The 13,197-nt window shown below is 38.1% G+C and overlaps 1 protein-coding gene across 2 annotated transcripts in view; it reads left to right on the forward strand.

Annotated features, from left to right (window-relative positions):
• The window catches only part of vps50 (VPS50 EARP/GARPII complex subunit), a 158,481-nt gene extending 148,402 nt beyond the window's left edge, over positions 1-10,079 (forward strand). For both annotated transcript variants that reach the window (XM_048610923.1, XM_048610918.1), the window contains 5 exons: positions 1,806-1,902; positions 2,066-2,224; positions 6,392-6,513; positions 8,720-8,909; positions 9,159-10,079. In XM_048610923.1, the coding sequence (XP_048466880.1) occupies positions 1,806-1,902; positions 2,066-2,224; positions 6,392-6,513; positions 8,720-8,909; positions 9,159-9,278 (688 nt within the window). In that variant the 3' untranslated portion in view covers positions 9,279-10,079. The remainder of the gene's footprint in view (positions 1-1,805; positions 1,903-2,065; positions 2,225-6,391; positions 6,514-8,719; positions 8,910-9,158) is intronic.
• The last annotated feature ends 3,118 nt before the right edge of the window (positions 10,080-13,197 follow it).

Genomic DNA, 13,197 nt, shown 5'->3' on the forward strand with positions numbered 1-13,197 from the left:
AGTCTGCCTGTGATTTTCCCCTCATGAACCATATTTAATTCCTTTCTTGCTCATTGCTGATGTACTTCAGTGTGCCTCTTTTATAAACAGTCAGGCAAAAAACACTTTGACTGTGATTTACCAAGAATTTGTGACAGAAGTGTATCTATTAAGAAAGATGCTTTCCGGATGATTTCTAATTGTGCTTTGGTTTCATTTTTAAAATGAGTCATGAAAAATAACAATTGCATATTCTAACATTTTATAAATAAGCACCAAATGAAACACAAATCTTAACTAAAAGTTTGCTATTAAAGTAGTAATGAACATCTGATGGCTAAACATTCACATTAAATGATTAAGGAAATCCTACTTTCTGGAATCTCCTGCTTAATCCTTCCAATTAATGTCATCATTTAGCTACTGGTCATTAGTTAATTTCTCCTTTTCATGGTTTAGAATCCATGTTCTGTGCAGGTATCTACAGTACTTAAGACTTGGATGGTGGTGGTGGAGTAGTCTCGTCCACTCCGCCGACGATGACTTCTTGCTTTTATTTAAAAGTTTTTTTTTTAGTTTGTTGCTTTTTCTACTTACTTAACTTCTGGAGATAGCTTGGTCGTGATGATGGTGATGGTGATGGCATTGTGGCTTCGTCAAGTCCAGAGTGTGGCAGCGGCTGGGGGCCTAGAGTGGGGACTTTGACGGCCCATGGCATCGCGGCTTGTTGCAGTCTGGAGCATGGCAGGAGCTGGAGGCCTGGATTGGTACTTTGACAGGTTGGAGGTCAAGCCTTAAATGCAGGAAGAGTGAACCCAACACAGCAGTGAGGGCGGACCCCAGGCATCTCTGGCAGCGGTGAAAACAGGCAGCCTGAGGTCCCCTGGAGAGCAGACCAAAGCAGAGGAGATCGAGCCCTTGTAGTGAGTGCAAGCTCAGCATGGCTTAGCACTTAAGAAAGACTATTGAATTTTTTAAACTTTATTTATTTTTTTTCTACATAATACTAAGGAGGACTGTAATGTTTAACCTTTTAACCTTGTTTCTTTATTTTTCTACCTTGTACCTGAGATTTTATACCTAGGTACCTTTGTGCTTAAGATGGTGCCAGGAACGATGACATTTGTACACTTTTTTTCACTGTACACATGTACTTGTGTACTTGAGTACATGTAACAATGAAATCTATAGCTAATTCTACATGGAAATTGTTGCAAGTTCATAAGACTTGCTGGTAGTCTAATAGATAAAATATAAAGGCTATGTAAGCATATTAGCTGAGATATTAGCCAGTCATTTTCATTTAGTCATCGGTTGAATCCTTACCAATCCTTATTTCTTTCATTCAGAATTATCTTTGACAAGGTATCAATCTCTTGGACTTTGTGTAAAAAACCTGAATAGCAGTTGTTAGAAATATGATTGAGAATTGATGAAAGCAGTCAACTAAAGAAATATGTTATGAAACTTATGTTTAAAATCAGTGCTTCAAATGTGGAGATGAAGGACTGTAACCAAAGCACCATGCATTGTTACTTGACCAGATTGTTTGCCCCTTGTTATCCATTCTTATCAAATCTCCTGACCATCATTGTGAAATCTATCCCTCTTTTGGATGGGATAGAATGAATGATTTGCTTTGAGAATAAATTTGAAGGTGAATTCACAATTTGAAGTTGTATTTCATAGTTGCACCTCTTCAGAGTTCTCAGATGGAAGTGCCTCTTCCTTAGTTTCTTGTGATATTCCAGATGATAATTGACATAATGCATTCTCAAAGTTGCAACAAGTGCTTAATGAATAAATGGCCTTATATCTATTTTCAGGGTATTTCTAGCTGATCAGTTTGAATGTCTGCAGCCACATCTTGATGCCATGATGCCTTCAGCCAAGAAGCCTTTTTTGCAGCAGTTTTATTCACAGGTCAGGATTCAAATTTTCCAGTGTAATATCAGCATCGGTTGTGATAGCAAGAATTTTGCTCATTTTAAAGTGCCTATTTCTGCCGAAATAAAATCACATCCAGTTATTAGTTGGCTTGTTGTGTTTAACCCTTTTTCTTCCCTTTTGCTCTGACATCAAATAGACTGTGTCAACTGCAAGTGAGCTGCGCAAACCAATTTACTGGATTGTGGCTGCCAAAGCTATTGATTATGAACAGATGCTACATCTTATGGCTAATGTTAAATGGGATATCAAAGAAATTATGTCACAACACAATGTGTATATCGATACTCTTCTTAAGGTAACTGAAAGCATGAAGATTATTACAATGGCAAAGTATTACAATACATTAATCAGACAGATATTTAAATTATTATGCAGTAATACAGGAATGTTTCTTGAACTCCTATTTTGCCTTTCTAGTACATGCAGTACAGTTGAATAGTTTTGAGCTGCTGATTAATGAGGCATGGTATTTGCTCGCTTTGATCTCAAATAATAATATGTGCAATTTATACCATATTTATTAATTATAGGTAGCTATATCTCATGAATTAATTTCAACTGTATGCTAATTAAATAAATAACACTGCAAATGAATTCAAATCAAGCATCACGAGGTTTTAAAAAATATTATAATTAGCTCAGTAACTTCTTGCTTTTTTTACACAAGGTACCCAGGAAGTCTAATTTACTGCTGACTGTGATGTGGAGGTGCCGGTGTTGCACTAGGGTGGACAAAGTCAGAAATCTCTCAACATCAGGTTATTGTCCAACAGGTTTATTTGAAAACACAAGCTTTCAGAGCCTCAGTCCTCCTTCAGGTGTTAGTGAGAGAGGTAGTGTCAGACACAGAATTTGTAAGTAAAATATCAAAGGTTCACACCATTGATGAGGATGTACTAAACAAAACTAAGATGCTGTTAAATCTTTAATCAGCTAGAAGGTTTTAGTTGATTAATATGTGTATATAAATCCCTGAATTCCTTTCCAGTCACAGTCCTGAGAGAACTAACGGTTTTATCTGTGTAAAAAAAGTGGTGACATTTTAGGTCAGACAATGCATGTGAGGTGTGAGGCCTTGTTTAGAATCTGTTTGTGTTTTGGTTTGGAGTCAGACCGGTTTATTTCTAAAGTAGGAATTTATAAAACGCCATATTGATTGTCTATAAATTTATGTGCTTTTTGAACAAGACAAAATGTATCTGCAAATATAAATTCATCCCATAGTTATGTGTGTGTCAGAGGGGGAATGGGGAAGAGGCAGTGCGCGCGAGTGACGGGCGGGGAGGGAGCGTGCGCGAGTGACGGGCGGGGAGGGAGCGCGCGCGCACAAATCTATGGGGTGAATTTATATTTGCAGGTACGTTTTATTTTGTTCAAAAAGCACACCATTTATACACAGTCAGTCAATGTGGCATTTTACAAATACCTACTTTAGAAATAAACCAGTCTGACTCCAAACCAAAACACAAACAGATTCTAAACAAGGCCTCACACCTAACATGCATTGTCTGACCTAAAGTGTCACCTCTTTTTTACACTGATAAAACAGTTAGTTCTCTCAGGACTGTGACTTGAAAGGAATTCAGGGATTTATATATACATATTAATCAACTAAATCCTTCTAGCTGATTAAAGATTTAACAGCATCTTAGGATTGTTTAGTACATCTTCATCAACGGTGTGAACCTTTGATATTTTACTTACAAATACCTCTGTCACTAACACCTGAAGGAGGACTGAGGATCTGAAAGCTTTTGTTTTCAAATAAACCTGTTGGACTATACCTGGTGTTGTGTGATTTCTGACTGACTGCTGACTGTGAATTGGAATATGTTACATTACATAATTATTCATCTCAATTTCCATAGTCTTTTCAATTTATTTATGCTGTTGATTACATAATTTAATATTTTTCTTCAATTTACATTTATTCCATTTCCCAAATATTTATTGTAGGGTGAATTTTCTGTTAGCGTCTTTAATCTTGTAACCCCTACATGGAATACTTTTTCATATGTGTTTTAAGCCAAATGCAATATTTTTGCAGCATATGCTGGTTTGCAATTATTCTGAAGTAGAATATTTACTATAGTGTAGTGATTTGATTGCATAAACTCCACTCTAGCTTGAATCTTCCGACTGCAGTAATCATTATCAGTTTGCTGCCCCTGCACCTAATTTCCAACATCCGCACTCTGCGTTTTTGGGCCCAATTTTTAATGCTAGAGGCTTAATTTCAATCCAGCTGGTTCCTAATGCTGTAAGAGCATTGAAAGAAGTCAAACCACACCTCCTTTTTTACAGCAGTTCACTGCCTTATTCCTGTAAATGAAGCATTTAAGTGTTCCAAAACTTCATTGAAAAGCTATGGAGAGATGGTAGTGCATTTTGGTAATAAAACTGACAACTATTCTGTTAGTGTTGAGGGGTCTGAGGCATGTAACTGGATGAGGGGCAGATTGTATTGGTGGGAGTTGGAAGGTCAGATCAAATCAAGTCAAGGGGTATGTTAAATTAGGACAGGTCAAAGTGGGTGTTAGAGTCAGGTGGGTGAGTAGCCAGTTGTGGTGAGGACAGTGGTTGTCGGTTTTATAGTTACCTGGGAGTTGGAGCAGGTTTTGATCCCTCTGATGTTTCCTGTGTAACTCTTCAGGCCAATGAGTTAGAGATCCTGGAAGTCTTTGACTCTAACTGAAAGTTGGAGACTTTATCACAGAATTCAGGCTGACAGGTTAAGTTTAAACTTCCAGATAAATTCCACAGTAACGACTGTAACAAATTCAGAACTTCTGAATTATCTAAATAAGCAACTTTCGGGTTAAGTTGACAAAAAGAGGATCTATATAAATTAATTATTGTAAACAAATCTGACTCTATCTCCTTTGGAACTTTATCTGGAAGTTAGACCGATACCTGTATACACCAGATCTGTCTAATTTTAAAGCTCCATTATTAGAGAATTGTGGAGCCTCTGCTTAATCCTAAAGGACCAAGGCCATTTAAGATATTGGGAAAGCACTTCAATGGTCAAGAGACCACATAGGGGACCTAGCTGAGCCTTTGAAATCATAGCATGAGAAATAGGAGTATGAGGAGGCCATTTGGCCTTGTGAGCCTGCTCATCAGTTACCTCGTGACTAATCTTAACAGCTCTTCCCTGCCTGCTCCCATAACCCTTCACTTCTACGTTAATCAAAGATCTGTCTAACTCGGCTTTGAAAGTACTCACTGAGTACTTTCAAAGGCAAGTACTTAAATCAGGAAACTACTCCATTCAAAGGCAAGTACTTAATTCAGGAAAGTAACTTAGTTGTCCTCTTGGCGAAATAAACAGAGGCACCTGTGTCACTACTTGTAGGCTCTTCGCATGACGTGCTTCTGCTTCCCAGATCCACAACTTCTTATTTGAAGTACTTTAATCAAATATCCAACACCCGAAAGTTCCCAAATGGCCCTAACCAAGATTACAAATATTTGTTTTAAATGTAAACTAAGACATATGATTGACTCTTGACCTTTCTGCAAACTTTGTGTTTTACCGAATCATCTAATACTTATCTTCCATCATCTGACTCCATGACTCTCCTTGCACTGCGTTCTGCTTTTACCTTTCTACTTATGACATCTCTACCAACCTTTCCATCCTCGTACTTCCTGTGTAAGACTTGCAAAGTTTCATCCTTTGCACTCTTCATCTCCGCATTGGTCCTGGTGAAATGATCCACTGACATGGGGTCAATTCACATATGTTCCACACAGATGACACCAGGGTCTACATTCATTGACACTTTCAACACTTTCTATTTCAGGACTTTCCATTTTTTCTATCCATTCTTGAATCAACCAGCATTGCCACCAGATTAACGTTTGAAAACTCCTGTCACAAATCCATAGCTTTGTTATAGGTTGATCACAATTGTAATTTCCTTCTCAACCCTAAGAGGAGCTGCAAATCTATTTCCTTTCTAATGGAAAGACTGCATCTGTTGCTGTATTCTTCTGCAACTGAAATTTTTATTGCTCCATTGTTTCCTATTCTCTCAAAATGACAAATTACAAACTCTTAATCTTGTGCCCTTCAAAGTGGTCCTTGTCTGTATCCACTTTCAGCACTGTTTAACCCCTCCCTCTAACCCACTTTCCAAGTTCTCCATTCCTTCGACGCTTGTACACTTTGCCTCACCAATGGTAACTCTGCATTCAATTACTACTTAAGGAGCGCAATTCTCCACCTGTCCACTTTCCTGTCTTCCTGAAAGACACGGTTTAAAATCTATTTAATTGCCAAGTTTTTTCTCATATCTCTGTTTATAGTTTCCACACCCTGGCTCCCCTTAGGACCACTTCCAAGTGCCCTGGGATATTTTGCTACATTAAAAGTGGGATAATATATAAGTTAAAAGCATGTGTATACCTTAGACTAGGATATGTTTATGTTTACGATTGGTATCTGTCACTGCAGGAGTTTGAACAGTTCAATAAGAAGTTATCTGAGGTTTCCAAACGAGTCCGTATACCACTGCAGGTTTCTAATGTCCTCTGGGAGCATTGTATTCGGCTGGCTAACAGAACCATTGTTGAAGGGTAAGTTGTCCTTTATTAACACGTTTTTGAAATTCAAAATTAAGAAATGGCATGATATCGACAATGTCTAGACAAGTTATGCCATGGTTACAAGGGGTCACTGGAACCTCTGCAGAATTCAGAGCTCATGAGTTTAAGTCTATTAACTTCCAATTTTGTCAATGCATGTTCACTTGCACTTTATAGTACTTACAGAAGGTATTTTTTGTGGATTACAAGTTGATTCTTCATTAAGTAATTATGAATATTGGGATCAGTTTCAGCTCATTATTTTAAAGGGTCATTTTGAGTCGATACTACCAAAACCAGCAGAAACGAGAAATTGTTACATCCACACACTGTCATTTCTCAACCAATAAAAAGAAAAATGGGACAATTTGTTCTGTGTGAATTTCCAACTACTGCCGGTGTTTTCTGCTAGCAGTGTAAGCTTGGATAATCCTAATTACATGTTCAGCTGATTTGGCTGATATTTACATAGTTACATACATTTACATATACTATGTTAGTAAGCTATATTCAAATCTCACCAACCAACCCCAATTCAGATTTGAATTGTTCAGTGGTTTAACACTGTCCATTCAACTTTAGGACACTGGTTTGAATCCAAACTAGATTTACTAGATGAGAGAATCCTCTGAGTAAATCAAGTTTGAACAGTATTTGACTCACTGACAAAAAATGTGAAATAACAGCATAGGTATGCCTCTAATTTCAGAAAAAAAAACTTGAATCTTGTATAACATGGAGATCCAAGACAGCTAATAAGTACTTTTGAAATGCTTTTTGTTATGATGTTACTTCATATGAAGCTATTAATGGTTCAAGAGGAATTACTGTTGTTCACAAAATGTTGGGGAATCTTGACATTGATTTGAGAAAGTAGTCAGAAACTCAGTTTAGGAACACATCCTCGTGGCAACTTCCTCTGAATTATCACTTAAGATTATATGTTCAACTCCTGGAATGTGACTTGAATGCAACCTCTGACTCGGGCAAGACTGCCACTGTTGAACCAAAGGCCTGGATTGACTTGATAAGCAATTGGGAATATATTTTGAATTAACGACTTTTCATGTTGGAAGTTGTTGAGAGTTACAGCAATATTTTAATGAAGAAATTTAGAGCATATCTCAAGCTGCAAGACAGTTTATAATTAACTTGAGTTCCAAAGACACTGAAATCTGATACACAAGGCATTTATAATCGTAACATATTTATAGGAAGTTCATTGAAACTGTTAGTAATTTAAAGTTGCTTGGAGGAAATTTCATCTTGTTCATTATTACAACAGAAACAACTAACACTCATTGGTAAGGTAGCATTGTGGTTTCAAGAGTAACAAAAAGGATGCTTGAGGTGGTGATCAGTGAATGGAACAGGTTGTGGACAGTCTTCATTAAATTCTTTCTTTTGGTGGATGAAATTCAATCCCTCTACCTCTACTTCCTCAAATGCCTTCAATGTAGTTATCGACCTTTGTTCCTCTCACTCGCTGTCATCTTAGCCTTTGCATCCATATGTTTGTACATCAAAACGAAGTGATTGGTAACACTGTGTAGTTATCTCTGAAGAGATTAATCAATTTATTGAAAATGTTGCATTATCTCATTGGCCAACTCACATAGAGAAAAAAAAATTCCTGTTTAATGTATTTACAAGTCATAAGTTACTAAGTTACAACGTATTAATGCACGATAGCTAAGGATATTGCCATATCTGTCTGTCATTGCAGGAGCAAGCAGTTTTGAATATTCAAGAGTAGTTATTCCTGTGAAATAAGTCCTGTATGATCACTTTGTTTGTATAAAACCAAACTGTCACTTGCCAGGGAAAGTGTTTCAGGACAAGAAAATTCTTTGAAGGTGATTTGCACTTAAGTTCCTGTAAAAAGTATGGCTGTAATAATACTGAACAATTCATCAACATTTCACAGTGCATGTCCATCAAGTTGAGGGTTTCTTTTGAAGAATTGTACACCATTCTCGTTTGGTATGCCAGTTAAATTTTAAAATTGAACTAGAAGATTACCTCTACTTGGCACTAGAGGATATTTTCAAATAATCCTTTCTAATGAAGGCTGAGGTGCAAGCAAAATTTCAACTTTGCTGCAAAACATAATTAAACTTTATTCATCATTTTCATAATTTCTTTGACTAGGTATATTTACACAGGTGTCATTTTCTTCATTCCCTTTCCACTATAGTTATGCAAATGCAAAAAAATGTAGTAATGAGGGACGTGCCTTGATGCAGCTGGACTTTCAACAGTTTTTAATGAAGTTGGAGAAGCTGACAGACATCAGACCAATTCCGGATAAAGAATTTGTCGAAACTTACATTAAGGCCTATTATTTGACTGAAAATGACATGGAAAGATGGATTAAAGAACACAGGGTAAGAAGGGAAAAAGGCTAAAGATTTTCTTGAACGACTGCAAAAATATTTTTGCAGCTGCAAAGTTTTAGATGTTAAACATGGATAGTTTCACGTCCTATAAAACCGTTACGCTTCTGTTAATATTTTAAACATCAACCAACTGGACTTCTCTGTAAGCATGTTATCTTTTCACTTTACACAAATTTGTTTTGCAAGGTTGAGTGACTTTTTTTCCATTCTAAAAGCTGATCTGTTTTCTTTGTGCAGGAATATTCAACCAAGCAGCTAACCAACCTTGTGAATGTTTGTTTGGGCTCCCATATAAATAAAAAAGCACGGCAGAAACTGATAGCAGCTATTGATGAGTCCGACAAGCCTAAAAGATAGCCCAAACCAGTGGTCGTGCTCACTGTCATTCCAGCTGGCACAAGGATAAACAAGTCCACCCTAAGTAAATAAATAATGGCTCTCTTGTGTTACACGCATTTATGATGCATGTTACTTGTTTTCTGATCAAAAAAGCAATGTTACATGATGAACTGGGAACTGCTGCTTTAGTGTCTAATGTGTGTTACAGTTTAGCTTTATTCCTGTCTTGTTTGATATGCCCATTCCTCCCAGTAATCCCGTTTTTAGAACCTACATGAAAAATATTCACAATGTTCTGCTTAATTTTTGGTGGGAGCAGGTTATAATTTTTTTACCTGTTGAAATATGGGTTGTAAGGATTCTATATTGTAACAGAAGGAAACTGTATCTTAGTAGTGTTACTAAGTGTGGACTACTATATGTGTTGAAGCAAATGTTAGCTAAATTGATTTTACAATCATTTTTCAATATGTAAAAGAGTAAATATTAATAAATGAGGGCTGCTTATGTTTCATACAGAACCACTAAGTAAAACAAAAGTTAAATTCTGTACATCCTCATTTAATTTGTTCTGGTATTAGAATTTGGAAAGTTAATTTGTTCCTTGTTAAAAGTGTATCATGGATTGGTATCTCAACAATAAAAAAGCACAAACTGGGAGAATTTTTATATTCTGCAACGACTTGTGTTAAATCAGTCATAATGTTACATGGAGATTTTGAGTATGGACAGCAAAATTTTATTTTGCATGTCAATTTTCATCAAATGGATATTACTAGCTTCTTTGAAATAATAAAATAATTGTAAAATTAATTATAATTCAGACTTCCACTGTGTTGTCACTAAGTTTGCTGTCTGACAGTAAAGTTAATCCCTCCACCTTGTTTCTGCATATTATTTGATGTACCCCACCCTTTTCTTTTGATAGTTTCACTTTTTTTTCATGAATATTAAGGTATATATTCCTTACACAAATGTATGTATATACTTTTTATTTTTAATTTCCCAATACTTTCTGTTGTGTTTTCAAGTATGTATAGGTCTATAGTTGAGACTGGTTTCATTTAAATTGCTGTTTTAAAATGGGCAGAGGGTAAATATGAGGGCTATGCTAATGAGACATACCTGTTGAAAATCTAACTTTGGAGCTAATTTTTAATTACCTGATGAAATGTAAACAGGATTTGGCTATTCAGCTCATCGAGCCTGCTCCACCATTCATTAATATCCTGGCTGATCTAATTATGGCCTGAACTTCTCTTTCCTGGCTAACTGCTAACTGTTGAATTCCTTGTAGGTGTTAAGTCTACATGGCTCAACTTTAAATATATTCAGTGACTCAGTCTCTGCTGCTCTCTGGGAAAGATGATTCCAAAGACTCATGGACCTCAGAGAAAAAATTCTTTGTCATGTCTGTCTTAAGTGGAATGCCCCACTTTAAACATTTAAACACACATGGCAGTTAAAATAGAGACTGCTGGGAAAGCACTCTAGCACCGATTAGAAAGAATTTTCATGCAGCAGCAGTATGTGTAGTTTTCAAGTATTCAATTGAACGGAAGATATGAAGTGGTCTGGCTGGCAGACAATGGTATGTTTGAAGAAGACTTGAATTCACCACGAGGTCTGCTCTTCTTCCTCCGCATCCTGAGGGGACCTTCAGCTGCAATCTCTTCATATGGAGGCTGCCCAGCTGCTGCTGGAGGTTGTTGTTGGGCCTGGACATGCTGAAGCATCTGGTCTTTCTGTTTCGCTGTGTCTTCATTGTGCAATGGCCTCAGTGATGATATCACCTGCTAAGGCTGAATCCGTTGGTCCCAGTTCTCATGACCCTGTGTGGGCAACATCAGATGTAAATCAACTTCTTAGTGATTTGACCAGTCGGTTGTCACATCACACACAAATTCCAGTTTACCACAGAGCTCAATGCAGTGGAAAATGGACTCTAACAAGGAGGGTCTCTGGGATGCTTGTACATCAACCTTTGACATAGTGGACCTTAAATCGAGAAATGCAGCACAAACTGTGTTGCATAAATATAGTAGGAGGTTTTGGGTTTGGTAGATGACCAAGAGTTTGTCCACCACTACCTTCCACCGTGCAAAAGTGTTCTAAGTAAGACAGTGTTGCATACAAGTGTAAGTGGAGAGCATGTGCCCTCAGACAGAAAAAGAGGCAGTTTCTTTGCCTTTTCTCTCTGCCCTTTCTGGGATGGTGGTAGCCATTTTTCTTTTCCATTGGACATTTGTGACTCAGCTGAGGATGCAAGGCAACACATTAGAACTTCACAGAGTAAGTCATAAATGTGGCCTGTCAACACCACGCCTTCCCCTTCCAAAACTTCATGTTACTTTGTACCTTGCATTCCATGTCAACTCCATTAGATTTGAGCTCCCACACATTTCCACGTAACTCTTCCATTTGAAGCTTTACCCTTTAAGCCCCAAACTGCAGCTTAGTTATGTTAACCATTGTGATATACAACCTGCCTCCATTGAAGCCAGGGTGTTAGTGACCATTGATGAACATTCACAGTGGGTCGTACGCCTTCTACTCTGTTGTTTCCCACACTTCTATGTTGAGTTGCCTTCCCCCCCCCCCTTATAATTAAGTTCCCTAACTTACCTACTTTGCAGAAGGCAGAGAGGGGTGAGGAGTAAATGATGTTCCAGGAGGTGGGGTCTAATTGGAGTTGGCGGAAGTGTTTGAGGATGATACATTGGATGTCGAGGCTGGTGGGGTGGCAAGTTTGGGGTGAGTGGTGGTTAAGGGCTGTGGAGCAGGGAATGGAGAAGGCTGTCTGGATGACAGAGGCGGGTAAAGAGTGTTGTTTGAAAAAGGCAGACATCTGGGATGCTTGGGAGTGGAACGTCTCCTTGTCAGAGCACATGTGGCAGAAATGGAGGAATTTGGGAAAACGAGATGGAGTTTTTGCAGGATACAAGGTGGGAGGAGGTGTAGCCTGGGTAGCTCTCGGAATCTGTGGGTTTGTAGTAAATGTCAGTACATAAGCTGTTGCCAGAAGGAAATGGAGAGGTCAATCTGGATGGCTCTGTTGGAGAATAAAAAACTGAGGGCCTGTAGGCTGTCCTTGTGGGGTATGGATGTGTATAGGGATTGCACATCCGTAGTAATGATGAAGTGCTGGGGTCCAGGGAACTGGAGGTTACCGGAGAGGTGGATGGCATGGGTGGGATGAGTACCTGGACCACGTGGAGAGAATGGAGTCAAGGTAGGAAGAGATGAGTGCAGTGGGGTAAGAGCATGTGGAGATGATGGGTCGGCCGTGGTAGTTGGGCTTGTGGATCTTGGGGAGCAGGCAGAACTGCACAGTGCGAGGCTAGGGGACTATGAGGCTGAAGGCATTTTATTTCTATCCTTTTGCTTTTTTCAGCAATGTAAGGTGCATTCCATCCAAAAAGGTAACCCTCCAAAAAGGTAACCTGCCAGCTTCAGAAATGCTAATCATTTTTGTATATTTTCTTTATTCTAATCATTTCTATAACATCCCCCTTCACTTTTATTGTACTCACTTAGAGTTCAGTTCAGATAATATGATTCATTTATAAAGACTGATACAAAGTACACATTAATATTTTAGCCTTGTGTGAAGGTTCCTCTTTGCATCTGTATGAGGGTCAAAATTTTTCCTAGCTATCTGTTTGTGAAATGTTTTAAGATTTGATTTAATTCATAGAGTTAAACAGCATAGAACCAGCCGCTTCAGTCCAACCAGATATCCTCATCTGATCTAGTCCCATTTGCCAGCATTTGGGGGCCCATATCCCTCTAAACCCTTCCTTTTTATGTACTTAGCCAGATGTCTTTTAAATGTTGTAATTGTACCCATCTGCACCATTTCCTCTGGAAGCTTGTTCCACACACACACCACCCTCTGTGTGAAAAAGTTACTCTTTTGGTCTCTTTAGATCTTTCC

This window comes from Rhincodon typus, chromosome 2, assembly GCF_021869965.1.
Source record: "Rhincodon typus isolate 14 chromosome 2, sRhiTyp1.1, whole genome shotgun sequence".
NCBI classification, from domain to species: Eukaryota; Metazoa; Chordata; class Chondrichthyes; order Orectolobiformes; family Rhincodontidae; genus Rhincodon; species Rhincodon typus.